The 23369-nt window shown below is 37.1% G+C and overlaps 1 protein-coding gene across 1 annotated transcript in view; it reads left to right on the top strand.

Moving 5' to 3' along the window:
• LOC110115178 (flap endonuclease GEN-like 2) overlaps window positions 1–20693 on the top strand; it is a 27413-nt gene extending 6720 nt beyond the window's left edge. Inside the window, exons 5-15 of the mRNA XM_028699139.1 lie at window positions 11852–11930; window positions 12542–12593; window positions 12664–12736; window positions 12942–13015; window positions 15209–15268; window positions 15432–15603; window positions 16384–16483; window positions 18782–18864; window positions 19040–19140; window positions 19221–19351; window positions 20123–20693. Coding sequence (XP_028554972.1) covers window positions 11852–11930; window positions 12542–12593; window positions 12664–12736; window positions 12942–13015; window positions 15209–15268; window positions 15432–15603; window positions 16384–16483; window positions 18782–18864; window positions 19040–19140; window positions 19221–19351; window positions 20123–20531 — 1334 coding nt within the window. The 3' untranslated portion in view covers window positions 20532–20693. The remainder of the gene's footprint in view (window positions 1–11851; window positions 11931–12541; window positions 12594–12663; window positions 12737–12941; window positions 13016–15208; window positions 15269–15431; window positions 15604–16383; window positions 16484–18781; window positions 18865–19039; window positions 19141–19220; window positions 19352–20122) is intronic.
• Window positions 20694–23369: the final 2676 nt, after the last annotated feature.

The raw sequence follows: 23369 nt of genomic DNA, 5'->3' as shown, positions 1-23369 counted from the left end.
CGAAGAGGAAATTCCGAGCAGATTTTGGTCTTCAATCTTCCAAGAAGAGGCCCTGTCCGGTGGACAGGGAATTTTTTGGGGAAAACCAATAAAGGTGGCGGTAAGCTAGGAGGAAATTAGGGAATTATTTTCCTAATCCCTCGAGTCAGATTTTGGAAATTAATTGGAGAGCTTGGGCTTGAGGATATACGGCTACTATGAGGTAGGAATTCTGAATTTAATTCCAAAGGAGAATGCGGGGGAGTTCGGCAGCAGAAAACAGAGCACTTAATTTACAGTTATTTGAGGGATTTTTCTTTTGAATTTGGGAGGGAAAATCTTGAACTTAACATTCCTTCCAAGTCAAAAGCTTGGTGGATTAGGAAAGGAATTAGAAAAATTATGAGGGGAGTTTGGACGGCTAGCTAATCAATAACTTTCAATTAGGATTGGAAGCTAACGGGAATGGGCTCTTTATTTCCTAATAGAAAGGGGCTGAGCAGCTCACGGATTGGAAAGAATTGGGGGAATTCATTCCAATCCCAAATCAGATTTAGAAGGGGTTTCACGGTGGATAGATAAGGATTAAATGGTGCTTTAATTCCTGAGATTTTGGGGAATTCTCAGATTTGGGGAATTCTTTCCAAAGAGGCTGGAGTAATGATGAGAGGGGGGCGGGCTATGTAGAGAAAAAGGGGAAAGAATTAAGTCTATTTCCAAAAGTTGAAATTACCTTTTGGAAACAAATTAAATAAGCAAGATGTGGGAAAAGTTCGTCAAGAGGATTTGGGGTAGATTTAATAGGCAGGAGGCTTAGGTTAAATAATCAATTAGATTCAATTTGAATTTGAAATTCGAAATTTTGAATTGATTGAAAGAACTTTCCTAAAAATAGACTCATTAAATTTGGAAGATTTTGAAATTCTCATTTAGCAATTTTGATTTTTAAATCTAATCCGCATTCAATTTATCTAAAATAGGAACAAACTTGGATGGGGAAGGAGAGATTGACGGCGGCTAGTGGGAGGTTGGTTCGGCGGGCATTGAGGGGTGTTGACCGTGGGTGATTTGGATGAAGGATGAAGCTCGGATGGGGTTGAGATCCGGCGCTATGGGGTGAGGATTTTAGTGGATGTTATTGTGGGGGAAGAGTGGGGAAATTTGGTGGATGAATTGGATGTGACGACGAAGATAAGGAGGGTGTGAGTGAAGACGAAATATAAACGAGAAAACCAGAATCCGGCGCGTTCCAAAGGTTGGTGGTGATACGATTTTTCTTCCAAGGGAATCTCAAATCATGAGCCGCGACCATCCTGCGGGCTGGTTGAAGACTTCGATTCCTCTCATAGGAATCCCACTACGCCCTCTCCAAGAAGAACACAATGTGAAAATAATTTTTTCACTTAATCATCTCCATTACAATAGTTAAGAGCCATTAATTTATAGGCATAACATGAGAAAATAGAAAATTAAAAAATGCCGTTGGGCCAACAACACTCAATAAATTAAAACCTAGGGGTAAAATAACTAAATAACATCAACAATAGAAACTAAAAATGCAGAAAATAATTCATCAATGAACTTTAAATTAGAGCGTCGATTTACGACGGCCTCCTGTATAGTGATGAACTAAGATCTTCGTGTCCGATGTCCGCATCATTCTCTCTCCCAGGTGGGAGAATAACTCGACTACCGCTCGTAGTTAGCATCACAACTGCTGATGTACACTCTGGACTGTTATTTGCAAGATTCTCAAACCACCCACGTTGCCCACAAGGTCACTTGCATTGTTGCACTTTAGCTCGCAATTTTCCATAGTCACGGGATCACCTTCAGATTCGAACTTCTTTTCGCCTGCAGAAACTTGGTTCAATCTATAGATGGTTCAACGAGCGATGGGAGAATTTGAGTTCTATGGATTACCTACTTCCAGAGCTATCACGATATCCCGTGTAGCGAGTTTTAAACAGCAGCAGTCAAAAGTAAACCATTGCTTCTGTTAGGAGTTGTAATGGAATCAACCATTCATCTCTTCTTCAGATCTCTTCGCTTGATCACTTAGATTTTCCTCTTTTGATTTGACAGTGAGATGGGAAAATCGAAGGCTTCATTGGTTTCCATCAATTTGGTCCACTCTATCATATTCTCTAGTCTCTTAGTGTCTTTCTTTGGATCCTTGATGACGGGGTTTTTTTGCATAAAACGGGTGGGTTTAGTCCAGCCTCGCTCTAGGTCATCGGGGAATCGTGTTTGATTGTTTGAGCGGTGGAGGTCGACTAAGTCCACTTTGATCCTCCCTTGGATTTGTTGACTTAAGGGCGACGCCAGTTGACTACCAACAATTTAAGTCCGTCCAAGTTGATCCGAGTCCATGCTCTGAATACCAAACTGATGCAGGACGAAAAGGGCCTTTTCGGCAAAAACTCTGAAACAGGTAAGAGGTTTTTGGCAAAAAAAAAAAAATCTGAAGCAGTTCAGATTTTAGGGAAATTGAAACAGCTCAGATCTTCCTCCAAAATCTGAGGGGAACTTGAGCAACTCCCGCAGCAGATTTGCTCTCAAATCTTCCCAAGGAGAGCCTGTCCCGTTTGACAGAATTTTGGGAAAACCAATAACAGGTGGCGGTAAGGCTAGGAGGAAATTAGGGGAATTTTTTCTAATCGCCTGAGCTCAAATTTTGGGAATTATTGGGAGACTTGGGCTTTGATGATATAACTACTATGAGGTAAGGAATTCCCTGGAAATTTATCCAAAGGAGTAATGGGATGTTCGGCCAGCAGAAAACAGAGCACTTAATTTTAAACAGTTATTTGAGGGATTTTTTCTTTTGAAATTTGGGAGGGAAAATTTGAACTTAACTCCTCCAATCAAGCTTGTGGATTAGGAAAAAATTAAGAAAAATAGAGGGAGTTGACGGCTAGCCTAATCAATAAATTTCCACAATTAGGATTGACGCTTAACGGCGATGGGCTCTTATTTTGCTAATAGAAAAGGGGGCTGAGACAGGTACTCTGGGATTGGAAAAGAATTAGGGGGAATTCAAAATTCCAAAATCCAATCAGATTTGGAAGGGGTTTCACGTGGATAGATAAGGATTAAATGGTGCTTTAATTCCTGAGATTTTGGGATTCTAGTATTGGGAATTCTTTCCCAAGGGAGAGCTGGAGCTAATGAATGAGAGGGGGCCGACTATGTAGACGAAAAAAGGGGGAAAGAATTAAGTCTATTTCCAAAAGTGAAATTACACGCTTTTTGGGAACAAATTAAATACCAAGCAAGAATGATGTGGCAAAATTCGGTAAGAGGAGATTTGGGTAGTATTTTAATCAGGCTAGGAAGGCTTAGGTAAACTAGTCACTTAGATTCAATTTGAAATTTGAAATTCAAATTCAATGACTTTGATTGAAGAACTTTCCTAAAATAGACTCATTAAATTTGGAAAGATTTTGAAATTCTCATTTAGCAATTTTGAATTTTAAAAATCTATCCGATTCAATTAATCTATAAATTGGAAAAGACTTGGATGGGGAAGGAGGAGATTGACGGCGGGCTGGGGAGGTTGTGTCGGCGGCATGAGGGGTGTTTGGGACGTGGGTTTGGATTGGATAGGATGAAGCTGGGATTGGGGTGAGATTCCGGCGGTATGGTTGAGGATTTATAGTGGAGCTTTTGTGGAAATGCCAGGTGTTTTGGAACGATTTTTGTTTTGCTCCGATGCCATTGGTCCAGGTGTTTCTGTAAATTGCATGGAATCGTGGCATTGGCTAGTGAATTCGGTGATACGGGACCTCCGACGATCGGGACATCGATTTGTCTGATCGCGACGATGGAGGCCACGGATATAACTGATTCACGATTTGAAGAACACGAAAACTTTAATCGGGCTCCAGAGTGAGTGGGGCATTGCAAGTGATTTTCTCAGGGATCATAGAGTCGCGGAGCGTCCTTCGCTGTCGAAGGACTGTTCAGGATCTCATATGAATCCTACGCCTCGAACAGAAGACAGGCAATTGCTTCAATTTCAACACCGTGATTTACGTAGTTTCTGCATTCTTTACTTTTTGTCATCTTTGACCGTCAGGTTTAAGCGTAGTATCTTAAGTTGACCCTTCGATTTTGTATATGGATTTGCCGTATTTGAGGCGAGTTGTAGAAATTAGATTAATTACTAAAATGCCCTTGGGGTAGCATCCTTAGAAATAAATTAAAAGTCCCTAGTGGTATATAAATAAGTAAAATAGAAACCTATAAGGGATAACACGTTAGACATGTAGAATTAGACCTCGTTGAGTTACATTGTGAAAGCTCCGTGGGTGACTAAAAAACTGGAGAATTTCGTGCCGATTCTTGATTAACAGATTTCCGCTTAAGGAAAAATGGAGAAAAAAGGATTATACGAACGAGTATCGGTTGATGTGTATGATCACACTGTGTTGTTACTTGTGATGTTTTTGAAGAGTTTTCACGTAACACATTTTCCTGTGCAAAGTTGTAACATTGCTTGTGCATGTAGCTCCATTTCTGCGAAGTGGATTACCTCTCAATGGTGATCTGGAACTTTTCTTTGCCGGAATGTGAAATTTGTTCTATGCGTTGTGTGGCGTTTTTGTCGATGATTTTCTCGTTTCTTTAATTGAAAAAAAAAATACTATCTGGGCCCTTTGTCCCATAAAGAAGGGAGCTATAGGGAGTCTGAATCCTATAAGATCGTAGTTGATCTGAATGAGCAATTATTTAAGCTTACTTCCGAGAACGCTGGTGCTATCAATAGCACTTTTCCGTTGCTAGGGTTTCTGGACACAAGGAGCAAAGCTGACCTATGACAATTCGTAGGAGTGTCTGTAAATGGACATAAGGCCGAATTCTAGAGATTCTGTCTTCAGGATTTCTATGATACTAGATATTCATCTTGTTTCACAGTGATGAATAACTTGCATTCGGTTTCTCATTGTCACTCTAGTCCCTCTCTCTTCTCTTGTGGTACTGTTTGTTCAGAATCTGTGATTGTAGGGTTATTTTGTGTTCTAGATCGGTGGTAGTACTCGACTCTAGTCATCGAATTCGTTCTGTTCGATGTGTATATCTGATCTGAGTGCGATCTAGTCGTATCTTCGATCCTTTGCTTTCGTTAGATTGTCGATTTGATAACGTCCGATTTGCTGTCGTCTGAGGTTTGGTTTGGATCTGAGAGCACCTTTATTAAGATTGTTTCTTGCTGGTGCACAAAGTTGTTTCCGTAGTCCCTAGAGTGGCTCTGACTCTGAAGAAGCTGAATGCAGGTGACGAAAGGGCTTCGAGATCAAATTTCTGAGCACAAGGTAAAGCAGGTTTAATTGTTGGCGTATGACTTCGAAAGTAAGAATAAACCATTTCCGTGGTAATCAGTTGACACCGATTACGGAAGATAGTGGGAAACAGGGAGCTGACAGGATTTTACCTACTCAATAGTTTATTGATTGCGGGAACTTTTTGACAGGTCGACGGAGATTGCTCATATCAAAATCTCCAGAGAGTGTCCCGGACAGATTGGGAAATTTGCCCAATTTTCAACAGTGCTAGCTAAGGGTATTAGGGAATCTTTTTCTATCGCAGCTCGAATTTGGGATTAATCTCCGGAGACCGTTGGGCATTGATAGCATAATACGGCCTGACAATAGTTTTGACGGTAGGATTCTGGAAGTCTTGTATTCCAGGGAGAAGGGATCGGCCGGCAAGTTATTAAAACGAGCATTAAGTCGTTTAGGCTAAAAAAGTATATATTTGAGGAGAAGTCGAGGATTTTGCAATTTTTTGGGATGACCGTTTTGTCGAGTTTGGATTTGCGAGAGGTACAGCAATTCGAACCTTATCCTCAATCAAGCTTGTGATCAGAATACGAATCGAAAGTATTGGCGGAGTTTTCTGCCGGCTATTCGTTCCGTATATACTTTTTATCGCCGATTTGAAGCGTTAAGTTAGGATTGGGTCTTATATTCGTAATTTGACAAGGGGCTGAGATGCTAGCGACATTTTGAGAAGATTAGGGATTTTCAAGATATTTCAGGATTTTATGACGGCGGTTTTCAGTGGATATTTTGAATTTAAATGTGAGTAGATATAAATGTGCTGGATTAATTTCTCCTTCTGGATTGGTAAATTTTGTGCAGGAATTTCTCGGTGTAAATTCTTGTTACTTCCGTTTCTGCCGAAGTCTGAATTGGATGCGGGTTCTATCGTGAAGAGAGGGCCTCTGAATGTGCGAAAAAGGGAAGTTAAGGGTCTTTCACAGGAAATCCTTTTGGAAAAATTACCAAGCTAGTGATTTGGGAAATTCGTGAATTCGGCTCAGCATTTAAATCTAGGGAGTTGTTTCTTCGGAATCCGATCGAATTACGTTCAATGGTCTGATAGAGATTTGAATTCAATGGTGCGAAAAATGAAGAAGCTGATCTATGAGACTTGGCATTCTGGGAAGGAGGATGGCAATTCTTAGAATGTCGTCAGTAGCATTTCATTTATGTGCAATATTTCTGTATTATTTTATATATCGATTTGATCTGTTCTGATTTCGTAATCTGTTCTAAGAAATGGATCAACAAATTTGATGGTCGAGGTTAGGACGATTTGAGTCTGTGATTACGTTCGGTCTTGAGTGAAATATGACTGATTGGTTGTCGTCATCGAGTCTGTTCGTTGCATTTGATGATTTCGATTTGAGTGCATTTATCCGATTGAGTGTTTTTGGAATTGAAGTGATGACGAGTCGGATGGGTAATCGGCTTTTGTGGGTGATCCTCTTATTTCGGTGCTTTTTGGTGGGAAGGGATGGAAGTTAGGGTGATAGATTGATCTGAGATTCTGAATTCCGATAAGGGGGGTGTATGTTTGGTATTTGAAATTTACAATCTGGTTTTCTGTCTTCAGGACTGTAATGAGAGATGCCAGAAAAATATGTTTGTCGTTGGTTGAAATGATCAGGCTCTGTGTTGGCTATATATTGGAAGTTCAGTGTACTCAGTCCTTATAAGGGTTTGTTTCGCTCGGGGATCCCGTTTTGCGGACTTTGTGGGGAGTGAATTGGGGATGAAGGAGTAAAATAAGGGGTGTGATAGCAATCAAACGGAAACACGACCGTCTCACGTTGGTTGTGATTCCTTCCAAGGGATCTTCAAATCACGAGGTCCGGAACCATCCTGCGGCTGGGTGAAGACTTCGATTCCTCATATGAATCCCCTAACGCCCTCACAAGAAGAACGCAAAATGTGGAAAAAATTTTTCATCTTAATCAACCCCCATTACATATGCTTAAGGCCTTATTTATGGCCCTATAACATGAGAAAAAGAAATTACAAAAATGCCCGCTTGGGCCAAACACTCAAAGATAATTAACCTAGGGGTAAAATAAAAATAACATAAAAGAAACTAAAATAGCAGAAAATAATTCATAAATGACACTTAAATTAGAGCGTCGAGTTAACGACGCCTCTTGTGTATAGATGCGCCAGATTTCGTGCCGATGTTCCGATCAATTTGTTTGGACCTGACTATGCATCTTTTGTTTGTCTGTTCTCTGAGTCTTGTGACCAACTAACTTAAACTATACTTGTGCTGCTGTGGCTCCGAAAATTGGCCGGCTCGTGTTTTTCTTGGTTGTCGGCGGGGGAGTTTTTAAACGAACTAAGTTTTCCGAGGTAAATTTTGGAAGGAGATGGGTTTGTAGATAAGACACTACCGAGATTTCGCCCTCATTTTGCGAGCTTTATGATCTGAGTTCTGGTTTCTATAGGCGCTAAGCCCTATAGTTTAATTACCGCTCCGATCAGAGAGAGAACTTCGATTAAGGTTAGTCGTCAATTCAGATACGTAGAGTAACGTGTTATTGGTTCAATATAATAGCAGCATATGGTTTAGGATCTGGGTAGCAATTGATTTGGGAAGTTGGGTATTTGAGAACTGGGATTTGGATTTTGGGATTTGGGAAGTTTTGATATTTAGAAAAGATTTAAATTTAAAAATAGAAATTTTCACCATCTAGCATTAAAGCGGATGGTGGGGGAATGGGATGATGGGCCGATCAAGATCCATGGTTCTCGTCGGGTCATCGGTGGTCTGGTTCACTTAGTCAGAGGAGGTAGTCGACCAACCTGACAGAAGGATCCTTTGTCAGGGCGAGCCATGGTGCTTCGTTCAACAGGGGACTTATAGACCGGGGTTGGTGTTTGCCTAAGGGAGAATTTTGAATGCCACCTTAGCTTAAAAAGGGCTTTGTGCCATCAATCAATATCCTACTTGATTCATATCTCAAGGATTTAACAGCCATTAAGGGCGTAATTGGCTCTGACCATGAAGTATCTGTGGTGCATTTGGCGGCAAAAACACTCGGTTCAGAGGGCACCGGGTCATAACCGTTTACTACTGAGTGCCATTTTTGGCGGCGAAACTGCCGGTTAAGAGGAACGTACACGTCTTTACTGCGAAAAGATTGTTTTGAGAATGGATCCTAGTGATATTTTCGACTAGGCATTTGGCTTCTTTGTGAGCTAGAGTAAATTTTGATTTGGTCCGCCTTGACAAACTATTGGGAGGGCGGATGATTTTGCTTAGTTTTGATGGATTGATTTCAATTTTAAATTATTTTGGAAATTTTGTAATTTTTGGGTGGGCATTTGAAGTATTTGGAATGATCTTTGGAAATATTTGGGAGAATTTTGAAAATATTTTAGAAACCCTCCGGTTGAGATCTGATTCAACACGAGCCATCATCGGGGTGGTTTGGGGTCAATTTCTCTTTTGGTTGATTGAACCTGTTCACTCTTGTCGGGCTGTCGACAAGGATCGGGTTTCGTAGACTTCGTGCTTTATTAGTGAATTCCATATTGGTTGTAGGCCTTGAGGCTAATAATGAAATATTTTAAAGCCAATATAAACCGGGTGCACATCTTATATTTTACTTAATGGTGTTCGAACCTGTCAGCTCTATTGAACCTTTGTATAGAAGGATCGGTTTCGAACGCTGATTCACTTGTACACCGCCAGCATCCTAGACGTCGACGTGTGTAACAATAACACATCGCGGGATTCATGCGGGTTTTATAGTTATTTTTTTACCCCTTTTAGTGTACTATGTGTATACAATTTATGTATATGTGCATGGGTAATTTGAAATAATTGTGGACGCTTTCTTGTCTGCTTGTACAGAATATTGGGCAGATCCGGGTGGGGTGGCGTAGGCAGCTTTCTGAATAGAGTTGTTTCGCCTGCTTCGTATGGTAGACTGTCGTGCACTACTCGTTGCTTTCTGGGCAGGTGGGTCCGTAGTGCACTAACTAATTCTAGTTTAGATCGTGGAACTTGTACTTGGTCGTATTTTTATGCATTTGGGTTGTGGTCTTGGTCTTTTCCAGTGCATCGCACAAGCTCATGTTGGTAGGTAGATTCTTCTTTAAGATTTGGATTGACTTCAGGATACTGATTTACTGAGTCTTTCTGCATTACCATAGATGACATTTTAACACATACATTTGTCTTCGTAGAGTGATAATATGTGCTTGCAGATCTTTGGAGTTGATTTGGATGATTTGATACGAATGTCATTCTCAGTAAAATTTGGGTTGGATGCTATTGAAGCCCATTTTGTTTTCATCATTCGTTCATGAACGACATTGAGAGCTTGATTTATCATCATCGATTTCTTCTCCCATTGAGGTGATCACCATGAGTTGAATGTTCTTATCTAAGGAGTATCATGTTCCTTTTCATCATTCAATAAAACTTGAATTTGCGATTCTTTTCATCTAATTCTAATCAAGCTTTGAGTGGTTTTGAACTTAGTTCAAGTTCAGTCTCTTTCTTGATTAGACTTGATTTCAAGTCTTCCTTGGTCAATTATAAGTTCCCATGATTTTCAAATTATGTTCAAATTTAGCATGTCCTTTTGTATTTTTCATTTAGGTTCAAATTGATTTAAAACTCTTTTGTCATTTTGAAGTTCATAAGTCCCTTCCCTTTGGTTAAATCAAGTTCAATGGCATGTCCAATTGTAAGCACTTGAGTTCAATCAAGTCCTTTGCAAGAGTTCAAGTAGTCCATATCTTGTTTTGAAGTCAATGTAAAAGTTCAAGTCATGTCAGTGTAGTCCTCTGCTGTTCTTCTGTGTTCAATCAAGTCCAGGTCCCAAATTGTTCTTTTCATTTGATTTTTAAATCAAATGAAATCTCATATTTTTAAAATTTGTTTGGGTTTGAGTTCACTTAGGTCGATTGAATCAAGTTTATAAGTCTGAGTCCACCGTTCAATCAAGTCCAAATGTTCACAAGCTGAGTCCAAGTTCGATCGTCCTTTGAGTTCAATCAAGTTCCAGCATTTTGTTCTTGGCATGTCATTCAAGTGCAATCGAGTCCAATGTAACATTAAGTTCACCAAATTTCGGGCAGCTTTCGGCTGTTCCCCGTTTAGGGGAAACTACGGAAAACTTGGGCTTTTTTTCCACCACGCTAGAAAAGCGTGTATGGTAGGTGCCTCTTTCGAGGAACACCGTGGCGTGGTATTTTCGATCCCCCACCACGCTAAAAAAAGCGTATATGGGTATTTTTTTGAAAATATTTTGCAAGAAAATCATTTTTTGAAAGTATTTTGCAAGAACAGCAGTTATTTCCCCGCAAGCGGGTACTTATGGGTATCCCCGCTTCGTCGTGGCATCGCACCGGGATCCTTTCCACCATGCTAAGAAAAGCGTGTATAGGTGGTTTGCCGGTGCGTTACGGACTTCGAAGAAGGATTTGAACATGGTCGCTCGCCTACCTTGTCGTGAGGTGTCGCGCCGGTTGCCCCTCCACACGCTAAGAAAAGCGTGTATAGGCAGACCGCCGATCTGAACGCAGGACGAGGTAAGAAAGAAAGCCTAGGTTCCAGAATCATCTTGGTCGGCTGACGGACCGGCGGTGGAGGGCACGGATGTCGAGGCAAGGAAGAAGGTGCAAGTTGTTTAATTATAATTAACATGAATTAATTATAATTAATTAAATAAATCATTTTAATTAATTAATCATAATTAACTATAATTAAAAAAAATAATTAATTAAAATTTACTAAAATTAATTAACATAATAAATTATAATTAACTTAAGTTAATTATAACTTATTTAACATTATTAATTTTAATAAAATGTAATTAATTATATTAATTATAATTAACTCATAATATTAATTAAAAAAAAAAAACTATATATTTAATTAACATAATTATAATTAATTATTAAAAGAAAAAAATCCATACAATTCCTCGGTTCAACGGATCCAGAAAGTTTTGGCCGGATTTAGGCTAAAGCCAGCCAAACGATTTCAGTGCGCACCTTAAATCCCGACAATGGGTAAATCCCGGCTTTAAGGATTTATGGCTTAAATCTCGAATTTATTAAATCCCTTGGTTTGGCGAATTTTCGGGATTTGGCCGAAGAAGTGCGGGTAAGGGAGAAAGTTTACCTTCACAGCAAGCGTGCTCCCTTGCTCCCGATCAAAATGCCGTAGCTTCCGGTCCTACAGGGAGGAAAAGTCGCTCGAAGGAGCGGAGTCGAGCGGCGTCGGGCGGCGTCGGAGGGGGGAGATCGGGCGGACTGGATGGAGGAGCTTGGTATTGAGGTAAGAAGTTCTCTCTTTCTCCCTCTCTCTCTCTCTCACGAGATCGGAAGCAAGAGGTCGGGATAGGGAGATGGGATTCGGCAGTGGAGGTCGGGTAAGGCTACAGGCGGCGGCTCGGGGCTTAGGAGGTCGGAGAGGTCTCGCGGTTTGGCCGTGAGAGTGGGACGGGGTAAGACAGAAGGAAGCAGCGAGTGTCATCTCCATTCCTTCGCTATTTAACGACCTCTTCGGACGCTCGATCGAGGCCGGCTCTGAGCACAAATCGCGGGATGCGACTCAAACGGCGCCGATTCGACGCGATTTCGGCAAGGATTCGAGGATCCGCCGGGTGTAAGGTTTGTGTATGCAGGATTTTTTTCATTCTTTCCTTTTTTGTTCTTTGTATATTGGTCAACAGCTGCTTTTGTAAGATATAAGTTTTTTTTTTGTGTGTAAGTGCACAATTACATGCATTAGGGCATCTCCAATGGAACGGCAAACAACTATTTGCTGTTCTTCCGTCGCTCCAACTGAGCGGCAATTTTGACGCTATTTTATCGCAGGTGAACAGTGCGACGCCAATATTGGGGTCGCATTGTTCACCCTCCATTTATTTTTTTTTAATTCAAAAAATTATATAAAATGAAATATGGTAAAGAATATACTAGGAATATTCTTTTTTTTTTTTAAAGAAAATGGAGTTTAGTTGGAGACAACTTACTGCAATTACTGCATTTTGAAGTGAAAAATGAGTTTTTTGGTTGGAGATGCCCTTAAGCTTGAAGAAGGAAAAGTCTTACAATCTCTAAAATACTTTCAGTCTTAGGACAGATTAATTTCAACAGTACTCATGTGATAAAATAAAATTGATTTTTCTTGGAATCCTCATTTTTTTTTTGAAAAAATAAAAAAATGCTTTGGACTCTAAAGGTTCCATTTATTGAATAAACTTTTCTTGTTTGATCAGGATTGAAGAGGCTGAAGCACAATGTGCTTTGTTGAACTCAGAATCTTTATGTGTAAGTGGAATGCTTATTTTGTCTCATTTAATGATAAGCAAGATAACGTAACTATTTCAATCGTTATCAGGACGGGTGTTTCACGTCTGATTCAGACATATTCCTCTTTGGAGCCAAGACAGTGTATAGGGAAATTTTCTTAGGTAATGTCTGGAATATACAAATTGGTGATTTTGGATTCTAGTTATCCTCTGGAACTTAACATTGTAAGATTCTTGCTTTGATCCAAGATTCTGCCTCCTGGAAATTTTGTAATTTTTATATTATTAATTTTTTTAGCATAAGAAGTTATATATCTGTCTTGTAAACATTAAGTTTTATTTATCTGTTTATTTGTTTGATAATTAGGTGAGGGAGGCTACGTAATTTGCTATGATATGGCGGATATAGAGAAGAAACTTGGCTTTGGAAGAAATTCACTGGTGTGTTCATAAGACTAACAAATTGTCAATATTTTAGATTGCTTTAGTTGAGATTAGGGTAATGATCATATTGATGATGATGATGATGATGGTATGTAGATTACTTTGGCCATTTTATGGTTTCTCTGCAGTTATAACTTGCATTACTTGAAATAATTTATTGATTTTTATGCAGCATGATATGTTCTCGAAACTAAAGAGGATTTTTCTCTTGAGCTCGTATGATATTTTCTAGCAAATATAATGCTTTATAGTTTGTCCTATTTTATAAATTTTCTTATTTAATTGAATGCAACCCACATCATCTTTAATTCCCTACTCGCTAGCTACAGAGGACTCCTAAACTACTTCAGAAAGATCATGATAGGGAGCATATGACACCTTTGTATATTGCATGAGCTTAAAATGAATGCAAAATTTGGGGGGAAGAATGCAACAAGGTGAGCAAATAGGAGGATTTTGTGCATGTTTTGTTAGGCTATGAGAGTGAAAGTAGCGTAAGACAAGGGTAGACACTACGAGGATGTGATGAAAGCAGTTGGATTACTGTGTGGCAACGTTGTGAGATCATGGTAAAAGCAAAGGTAGTTGGTGCTCATGTGGGTGGATAATTGACAGTGAGATCATGCTTGATTTGGTGTTGTGATCAAAATAAGAGGTTCAAGGTTTAGGGTCTTGTTGTGGTCGTTGGCATGGTGGTGTGGTTTCATGCTAAAAGATTGTATGGAGGCGTGTGTGGGGAGGACACTAAGGCTACGCTTGGGACGGCTTTCTTTCTGCTTCTTAAAGCAGTTTTTTAGTACAAATTTTTTTAATTTTGTATTAGAAAGTTGCTTTAAGAAGCAATAAGAAAGTCGTCCCAAACGAAGCCTAAGTTGCATGAGATGCCATTGTTGGGCAAATCATGTGGGTGATTGTGAGGTACTATATGAAATAGATGGCCCGATGTTGAAGGGGCCATTGGATCACGTGAATAGCTAGTGCGAAGGGTTTTGGCTTTGTTATGAGGGAGGTGGGGATTGTAGGAATGATTATGGTCACAAGTTATTTGTTCTATTTGTTCTTTTATTTCTCTAACCAGCGAACCTATCAAGTATTATCAGAGATGGGCTCAAGGCGATATGCCACTCACTCGTTGCTCTTGCTAGCTCCTCTATGTTCGTCTCATGTCATTGATACGCCTTAGGTTTCACAAATTAGGGTTTGCCCTAATTTCTCCTCCAAAAGGAGAAATTTCTCCACCAAAACCAAATGAGAAACACTCACAAGAGGGTTGAGACGAAAAGTAAGAACCTTTGCATTAGAAAGCCAAGAGAAAACAAGATAAGTTTGTCCACTTCGAGAAGGACAAGATCTCCCACAAGAAAACTCTAGAAAAGCACAAGAAAAAGACTAGAGGAAGAAAAATTAGAAAGAGAATACACTTTTCATAATGCCCCAAAACTAAACCCTAATGGCTCCCTTCATACTCTTTGAAAAATCCCTCCCATCCCCAAAATACCCCCACTTAAGTGGTGGGTCCCTTTGGTCCAGCCAGCCCACCCCCTCCCCTTTTCTTCCGCCTATAGACCCGCACGGGTCCAGGCGCCGGTCCATCAGTCATCTCCATGCCGACAAACATACAAACACACCCATGGATACCATATACTATACGAAATATTTAAAGCATGTTTAAAGAAAATGGGCATGTTTATAATGAAATATATAATATAATCTGGCCTACATGCTTGTCTTTCATCAAAATGAACTTAAGATAAAAAAAATTCAGCATGTTTCAATGATGCAATTAATAATCCAAAGGTTCTTTGCTTTGTTTGTGTTTATAGTATTCTATGCGTATATTGTGCGGGATTGAATTAGAAGAGTTTTAAAAGAAAATTTAAGCGAGAGTTTGCACTCCCTCCCCTCTCTTAGTGTGCCTTCGCTCAATATTTCATCCTTAAAGTACCAGGGACCATCTGACCACCCCTGGTAGAAGTCAACAGCTCTTAGTGGCCGAAATTGTTTGTCAGGTATAAGAAACCAAAACTTTTTTCAGACAATTTGAACTCAATCACTCAATTTGGTGTTTTTAAACGATCATGAGCTATTTGTTTCATTGAAAAAGTCGAGGACTTATCTATTCCCTTGTTTAAATTTAACACTTCTTACACTCTCTGTCATATGATTGGTTGATCAATTCATATGCTGCAGATTACATTGGCTCTCCTCCTTGGCAGTGATTACTCTCAAGGAGTCTACGGCTTTGGTCCTGTAAGTTGAAAAATGTCCAGCATTTATGTTTAATGCAAATCACATTAATTATTGAACATGTTTTAGTATTTCACTTAATATTTGTTGTCTATTGTGAATATTATTTGTGTTTAATCGTCATCAGAAGCAACTTTGCTTGCCTTTGAAAATTTAATTGCTGTAGGAAACAGCATGCCAGCTTGTTAAATCAATTGGAGATATCAACATTCTGCAAAAAGTCAAGTTAGAGGGATTAGCATTTGCAAAAAAGAAGTCCAAAGCAAAAAAAACCGTTAAGTCTCTTAATTGCAATGCAGATAAGGAAAATCTTATATGCTACAAACAACATATGGCTGGTAGGAAGCTCTCAGCCTTTGTTCTCCATTTCCTTGATATCATTCTCTAATTATATTTTTTTTTATATTTTAAAAATTCACTTTTACATGATCTTCTATTGAATCTATTATTTCAATGGAACTTTTTAATATTATGTAATTCTATTTAGATTACTACAACAATTGTTCGACTGACCCAGGAGTAGTCTAGGCTTGAGTACATTCATCTTATGCAAAAATTCTTACACCTTCTATGTTGTTCATTGTGGTTTAAGTTATAGGCTTGAATCTTGAAGATGACCTCCCTGCTCAAATAGTATTACGGCTAAGTATATTAATTCCTTTGGTTCTTGCAGTAATTATTTCCTTGCACACCCTCTGATGTACTCGTCACTAAATCTTTATTGAAGAGAGCAGCATGTGACATTTGTTCATTTTGGAGATGCACTGAGTGTCCACCTTCTACTCAAGAATGCGAGCATATATTTGTTTTTATATAAATGATCACTAGAGTTCTTTTACGTACATTTTTATGACCGCATATATGCCAGATTGTTTCAAAATTGTTTGCTTCCCTATTTTCTGTGCATGTAAGTCTCAAATATTCTTTTGAATTGCTTAGCTTGTCTAACACTGCTTACAAAAACCGCCTTGTTCAAGAACCAATTTTGTTGATGTTTCTGCTAGCTTTGCATCACATACTTTCCATACTCTCATAAAATATTTATCAGAATTAGTCTTCAATATTTTAGTCGTCTGTCAAACTGCGAGACTATTGTAATAATGGCTTTTATGGTGCAGAAAGTGACAAGAAACTGGGACCAAATGACCACGTACTAGATGTTATAAATGCTTATCTAAAGCCAAAATGTCACTTACCTGATTCGGAAGCTGTACAGAGGTACTAGATACTAGATAGGGTCGAATGGGCTTGTCTCCTTCTAATTTTATTTTTTTGCTTGTCATTTTACTTAATCTTTAAACACAGAATGTTATCGTTGATTATGAACTACTACATTAAATTGTTTGATGATCAAATCCATCTTGCATAGTAGTTTAATTGTTTATTCATTTCCTGAACATGTGTAAAAAACGAAGTAAAGTTCTCTTAAAAGTCAAGTTTTGCATAAATATTTTGTCACTTAAAGTCGTCAAATATCATAAAACGCCACGCCTTGTCCTCAAAAGGCCACACTCAACCCACAAGACTTCACCGTTCAACTAGCACTCTTGAAAATGTTTTGAGCACTTGGACTTAGGTATCAATTTTGTTATTTTTATGATTATGATAGTTTATCTTTCAATTTAATAATCTTTCTCATTTACCTGAATTTTGATTTATAATTTTTGATATTTTGTGCCATGTTTAAGCTAGTACGTGCACTGTATTGTGCATTATGCAATATGGCTTCACCAGTGTCACGACCCGGCCCGGCTAGCCCAAAAAAAACGGGCGGGAATTGTCGGTCGTACGGAAAGCACATATAAAACATCAATATTCTCATTTACTCATATAACAGGAAATAAACAACATCAATGTCATAATAAGAAAGAGCCACTAACAACTTCAAATTTAAAATATTCCAAACTGTTTCTTCGCACCCTTGCTACTAAAATATAAAAATACACAATTACATAAACTTCAATAAACTGTTCATACACAGGTACATACTACTGAACTCAAACTCTGACTCAACAGAAACATAAAAAGAACGTTTCTTCTTGAGGTCCTTTACGACGGTAGGTATACTGTCGTCGTGTAGTCATCACTTCTTAATTTCTCCTGAAAAATATTTTCAAATGTAGGATGAGCCAACGCTCAGCAGGTAACATGTATTCATCTTAAATTCATGACTTAATTAAAAACAAAACATTTATCATGAAATTTTCATTTAAAAACTTTGAGAAACTAAAATCAAACATTGATATGCATAAATTGGATAACCTTTTCATACAAAAATTTCTTTAATTATTTCCTTAAACATTTTTATTCTTCATAAACTTTTCTTTTCATCAACTTTTCCTTTTCATCAAAACTTTCATTTATATGCATAAAATATTAAATCATAATTTATATACCCGTCCCCGAAGTACCCGTATTTGTACTGATCAGGTACACAGTCTTTTGACCATTTCATTTATCATTTGGCTCCGAAGAACCCCATTACCATTTGTCTTTTGCAAGTCCCTTTACCATTTGGCTCCGTGGAACCCCATTACCATTTTGGCACTTCCGGATCAACATGCACATGCAATTATAATAGATCTCATAGGGCTTAAGTTATTCAGAATTTCATATGTGTTCGTTCAATTCGTTTCATGCATAAATGTTCTCATGTCTGTCTAAAAATTCCAGTTATGAGACAATAAACAAATATAAAATATTTTCTTGCGTAATAACATAAAGAAAAATCAAATATGTGATAATTGCATGAACTAGAATATTTATAAGCTGAACATATTTTATTTAACATAAGAGGAAATTTAGAAAAATTTAGAGACATAAATTTGATTTAAATACAAGTACCTACCTCCCTTAAGCACGATACTTTCTCAAAGTGTCGCTTCGACACAGCTCTTTCACCTTACACCTTAACGATCACAACCTAAGAAAATTTACAAAAGATACATGTCACATAATTCAATCTTTATTAAGGCTGAATCTAAGTCCTAAGCCTAAACACATCATTTTTTCATTAATTATTTCTTACAACACTTAATGAATTTTAAATAATTTAATCTTAATTTTTGGATTTAATTAAATCCAAATTTTTCGGAAAATCATAAATCGTAAATTTTATCAATTTGTTGCTCCAAACGTATTCCTAAACATATATTTATAACTTGAGATTCGAGGCAACTGAAAAATCAGATTGATCAACACAATCATATTCCACACATTACACTATTATCAAATCTCTCTCTAAACAAGCTTTCTCAAAAGATTTAATTGCACCTGTCAAGTTCCACCATGTTATCTAATGTTATTTCTTTAGATTGTTTTGTTATGCTTCTAATATGAATATTCACAACTTTAATCAAATGTTGAATTGTTAAAGATTTGATTACAACATTTTTTAAATCTAAATAAACTTATTTTTGACTCGTGGATAGATTGTTTTCTTCTCTTCAAGGTTTTATTCAAGTTTGTATTTAATTTTTACATTAATGTTACCTTTTCCTCCTTTTATTTTTGCAGTGCATGCAGCACATATCCATTTTTGAGGACAAGGCTTCAACAGATTTGTGCTGTATCATTTGGATGGACTCCTGAGAAAACTGGTCGTCCCTTCATTTTACCTTTTTTCCATGCCATAATTTGTTCATTTTCTAGAATTTAGGATTTCTTCCTACTTGCTGGTGCAACACCATTTTGTACAACAAACATGTTGTGGGCGCATTATTGTGGTTTAAAAGCTCACATTATATGCTTGGTTCTATCTTCCTGCTCTTTCAGATGAATACATCCTTCCAAAGATCGCTGAGAGAAATCTCAGACGGTTTGCGAATCTGCGTAATACTTCATCCGAACTCGGAGCAAATATTCCATTGCACAAGGTCCAAGTCCATAAAACTTCATTATTTGACAATAAATTAATTTAATTCTTACTTTCATAGTATGTTGTTCCTGTTGCTAGATTCCGGTGCCCTGCCCTGTAACTGCAATTGTTAAGCAGCGGAAATTACAGGGAAAAGAATGCTTTGAGGTTTCTTGGCAAGATATGGAAGGGCTTCAGACCTCTATTGTCTCTGCTGATCTAATTGGAAGGTAATTGTTAGCAATTATCTGGCATTAAAAGTACCAAACATTTCAAAACTTCCTCCTCACTGCGCAAACATATTTCGTTATTTCCAATGGCCATTTCTGCTTCCTTCCCAGTTCTTTGTAGTATTCACTTTTATCCCTTTTGCCTTATTCTTTGTTTGTTCAAGTCATTTTAATGTTATAGGGGTTGCTTCTGCTCTATAGTTGATGTGATGTTCTTTGTAGCATTCACTTTCATCCCAACTTTTAGGTTTTCACTTTATGAATTGTTTTCCATTTTTTTTTTCTGTCGAGTGTTAAAATTATTCTGCCCAAATTTTTTTGAGCAACTTCCATTCTACCTCAGGTCAATGTTTTGCATTCATTTATGAATGCCTTAACTGAAATATTGTCATCTAGCAATCAAATCTGAAAGATGCTTTCTCTCTTCTTATTAATCTATTTGCGAAATTTCCAGATTTGATGAGCCAAGTATGAGTAGCAAAATGCTCCATTCATAATCAGGAGGAATTATTCTGTGGGGATACTGAACGGTCTTGAAACCAACTGAACACGTCACATCACCCGGTACCGAGCATAATTGAGCACCGCTACTGAGCAAAAAAATAACTGGCGTGTTTTGGTTGGTCTCCGGACTTTGTCCGGTGTCCGCACATAATTTTTCTAAGCTACCTAAACTTGAAAATTCATATCGTCATCATTCATGTAATATTTTATTATTTCAATCATTCTTCATACTTATTTATTTTTATGTCTTCCTCCAATGCTTTCTAGTGCCTGCCCCGAAAAAATAGCAGAGTTCAGAGAGAAGAAAGCTATGGCGAAGAAAAGAAACACCAGAAAACAAATACCTATTAAGGATTCAAATGTTGATGTTAACAAAGTTGATTTCCAGCTTCAAGGTCTGCTCCTTGACATAGAATCACAGAGTAACTCCCTTCCCAGGCCTTCCCAATGTTGTCCTGCACCTTACCTTCATGAAATGGGAATTGAGATTATTGATCTGTCATCTCCTTCCCCACCTCTCCGGGCATCCAAACATGCAAGATCCAATGACGTTACCAACCAGCAAATAAACATGATTGATTTGTGTGAGACTGACACCGAGGTTTTGTCGCCTGAACATGCGAGGAAGGCAAGGGAGCTGAGATTATTTATAGAAATTATTAGAGAAGATCTTTAGTAGATGGGTTGGTTAGGAAAATTTTCTATGGTTTTGTTTATGTTAGTTTGATTGCATTGGTCTCCATTATTTTTATATGTCATTGCATTTGTACTTTTTAAACTTTAGATGTTGTATGTTACTGTATGTATAATGTTGTCTGTTTTTTGCTTGCTTTCTTTAGATTTTAGTCCTTTTCTTTCAGATAATTATTATTAATCTGTTTTAGACAATATTTATCTTTCAATTTTCTCAAATATATCTACAGAAACTGTATAAAACAAATTTCGTGGGGGCAATTGAAAAGCCCTGTGACATAGTTGGCTATGTTTAGTCATTCTTCTTTTGATGAGGGAAAATTAGTGACCATGAAGTCAAGTATGAAACTTGGTATTGATTTTGGATGTTGGAGATGATGTTTATATGGTGCATTTGCTTTATATGTGATGGCATTTGTTGTTGTTGTTGGTGAAGGCTGGTGACAAAGTCAGTGGATGTCAGTATAATTTGAGGATCATAATCATGTGATAGTGGTTAGAGGATCATAGTAGGATGATGGTAGACGACAGATGAATATTGTCATGTGATGGTGATCAATGGATTTTATTTGGCCATAATGATCGAAGGATTATAATTGGGTGACGGTGGTTTGATAATAGAGGTGAGTGTTGATGGTCTGATGATGGTGGTCAGATGATGATGATTTTTATAGCTACGATCGAGTGATGATTTGATGATGGTAGTCAGGTGATGATTCTGTGGTGGTGGTCGGATGATTGTCCAATGGTGACCCAACTTTGGTTCGATAATGGTGGTTGGGTGGGTGTTTAGTCGTGGCATTTGAGCGGTGGTGTTTGGGTGTGTTCTAGGATTCTTCAAGCCCTTTGTGCATGCTTGAATATCAAGTTAAGGTATAAGCCTCTCTTTCATGTTAAGCATGTTGGCTTATGTATCAAATTTTTAGTGTTATATATTAGAAATATAGCCAAAATTTAGAATATTCCATATGACGACCCATATAGAACCCGATGATCATAAGATGTTCTTTCAGCATTTAAGTGACTTAATGATGGTATAATTATATAATTTTAGGCTTGTTGGATTCATGTTGTCAAGACATTCAATTGAACTATAAGAATGCAGGATTTGGAGATTGTTTGGGCATTCAACTAGTCTTTCAAAATTTTCAACTATGCTAAATCCATTGATCATAAGATGCTCATTCAATGTTTAAGCGAAAGTGACTTTAAAGATGTCAGAATTAGATAATTATAAGCTCATTGGATTTATCTTGTTAAGACGTACAATTTGACTACAAACATTAGGGATTTGGAGATCACTCGATATTTCAATTAGTGTTCAAAAACTGTATTTCAAGTGCTTGATTTGAGCTCATTCGAACTCGGATTAGGCCACTTTGGGTGTCAATTGCATTTCAAGTGTTTGATTTGAGCTCATACATACTCGAATCGGGCCACTTTTGATGTCATTGAGTTCGTCTTATCTAAACGTTCATCTTAACTATAACTTTTGTTGAAAACAAATTTTGACTTGTACTGAATTTAATCCAAATTTTTTTAATTTAAATTTACTTTGAGATTCGTGTTTGTTCAAGCCGATTTTGATGATGTATATTTTCACACCAACAAGTTGCATTGCCTATTTAATCATTTATTCTTATTTATATAACTCAGACTACTGCTCTTTTTATTCACATCTCTCACCTGCCATTTTTATTATTCTAACTCAATCCAGTGCAAAACCACCTTGTGGAAATTCATATCATAAATAAATAACAAGAGAACTACTAATAATTTACAGTTAATTTCAGAAATGTATTTTATTTATATAAACATTTTCTTATAAAATTTGTCTATCAGAAATCAAATTTTAAAATTTTTTATATAGAATTCTATTGGAAAAACATTTGTGTAATAGTATCATAATTTAAATTTGATCAATATTAATTTTATAACTATTAAATATATTTTAAAAGGAATATAAAATAAATTTAATTTAATTACTAATATATTATTCAATTTTCAAGTTAGTTTAACATAAGATCATCAACTTTTAATCAGATATATTTTAAGTAAAACTTTTCATTTTCCTATTTATTAAAAAAACCTATCTAATTATTTTTCCAAATCAAATGTGACAAATGATTAGGTTGCATTTATGTGCTTATTAATGACTCCATAATTAGAACTTAATTTGCATGTCTTTAAATAAGCCACATCATTACCATGATTCTATGGCCTTCCTGGCTTGCCAAAAATAAAATTAAAAATAATTAAAAATTTAACAATATCAGAAGCACTATTAATCCAATATTAATTACCAACTAATCACGGGATTATGTGCTAATTATATGCCCATGTTTGGCAGATGTCCCATCACATTTCTCACCTGTCTCAATTAATTAAGCCATTATTTATGGTTGTATTAGCACCATCTGAAAAGTTAGATTAGTGGGCCATAGCTGTAATTATAGCATTAATTATGGATAATTACATTTTATGTTAATTATTTTATAATTATATAAAAAAACCATTTAGGGTATAGAAACGTATTGTTAAATTATAAGAGAATTGTATTACTTTATAGTGATAGAGATGAAAATATAATTATGTAATTGTCATGTTATTATCTAAATTTATGTTTGATCTAATTTAGGTTTAGTTTGTTGCAGTTTTCTCAGTACTCTCTACTTTGTTTTTGTAGTATAAATTTTTTTTGGAAGTAATAAAAAAATAGTGGTCAAAAGCTATCCCAAATGAAGCTTTAGGCTACGTTTGTGATGACTTTCTTACTATTTTTCAACTTTTTAGTATAAAAATTAAATTTTTATACTAAAAA

Source organism: Dendrobium catenatum, unplaced genomic scaffold, assembly GCF_001605985.2.
Source record: "Dendrobium catenatum unplaced genomic scaffold, ASM160598v2 fragScaff_scaffold_1220, whole genome shotgun sequence".
Taxonomy (NCBI): Eukaryota; Viridiplantae; Streptophyta; class Magnoliopsida; order Asparagales; family Orchidaceae; genus Dendrobium; species Dendrobium catenatum.
Note: the sequence above shows the minus strand (reverse complement) of the source record. Positions and strands in the feature narration are given on the sequence as shown.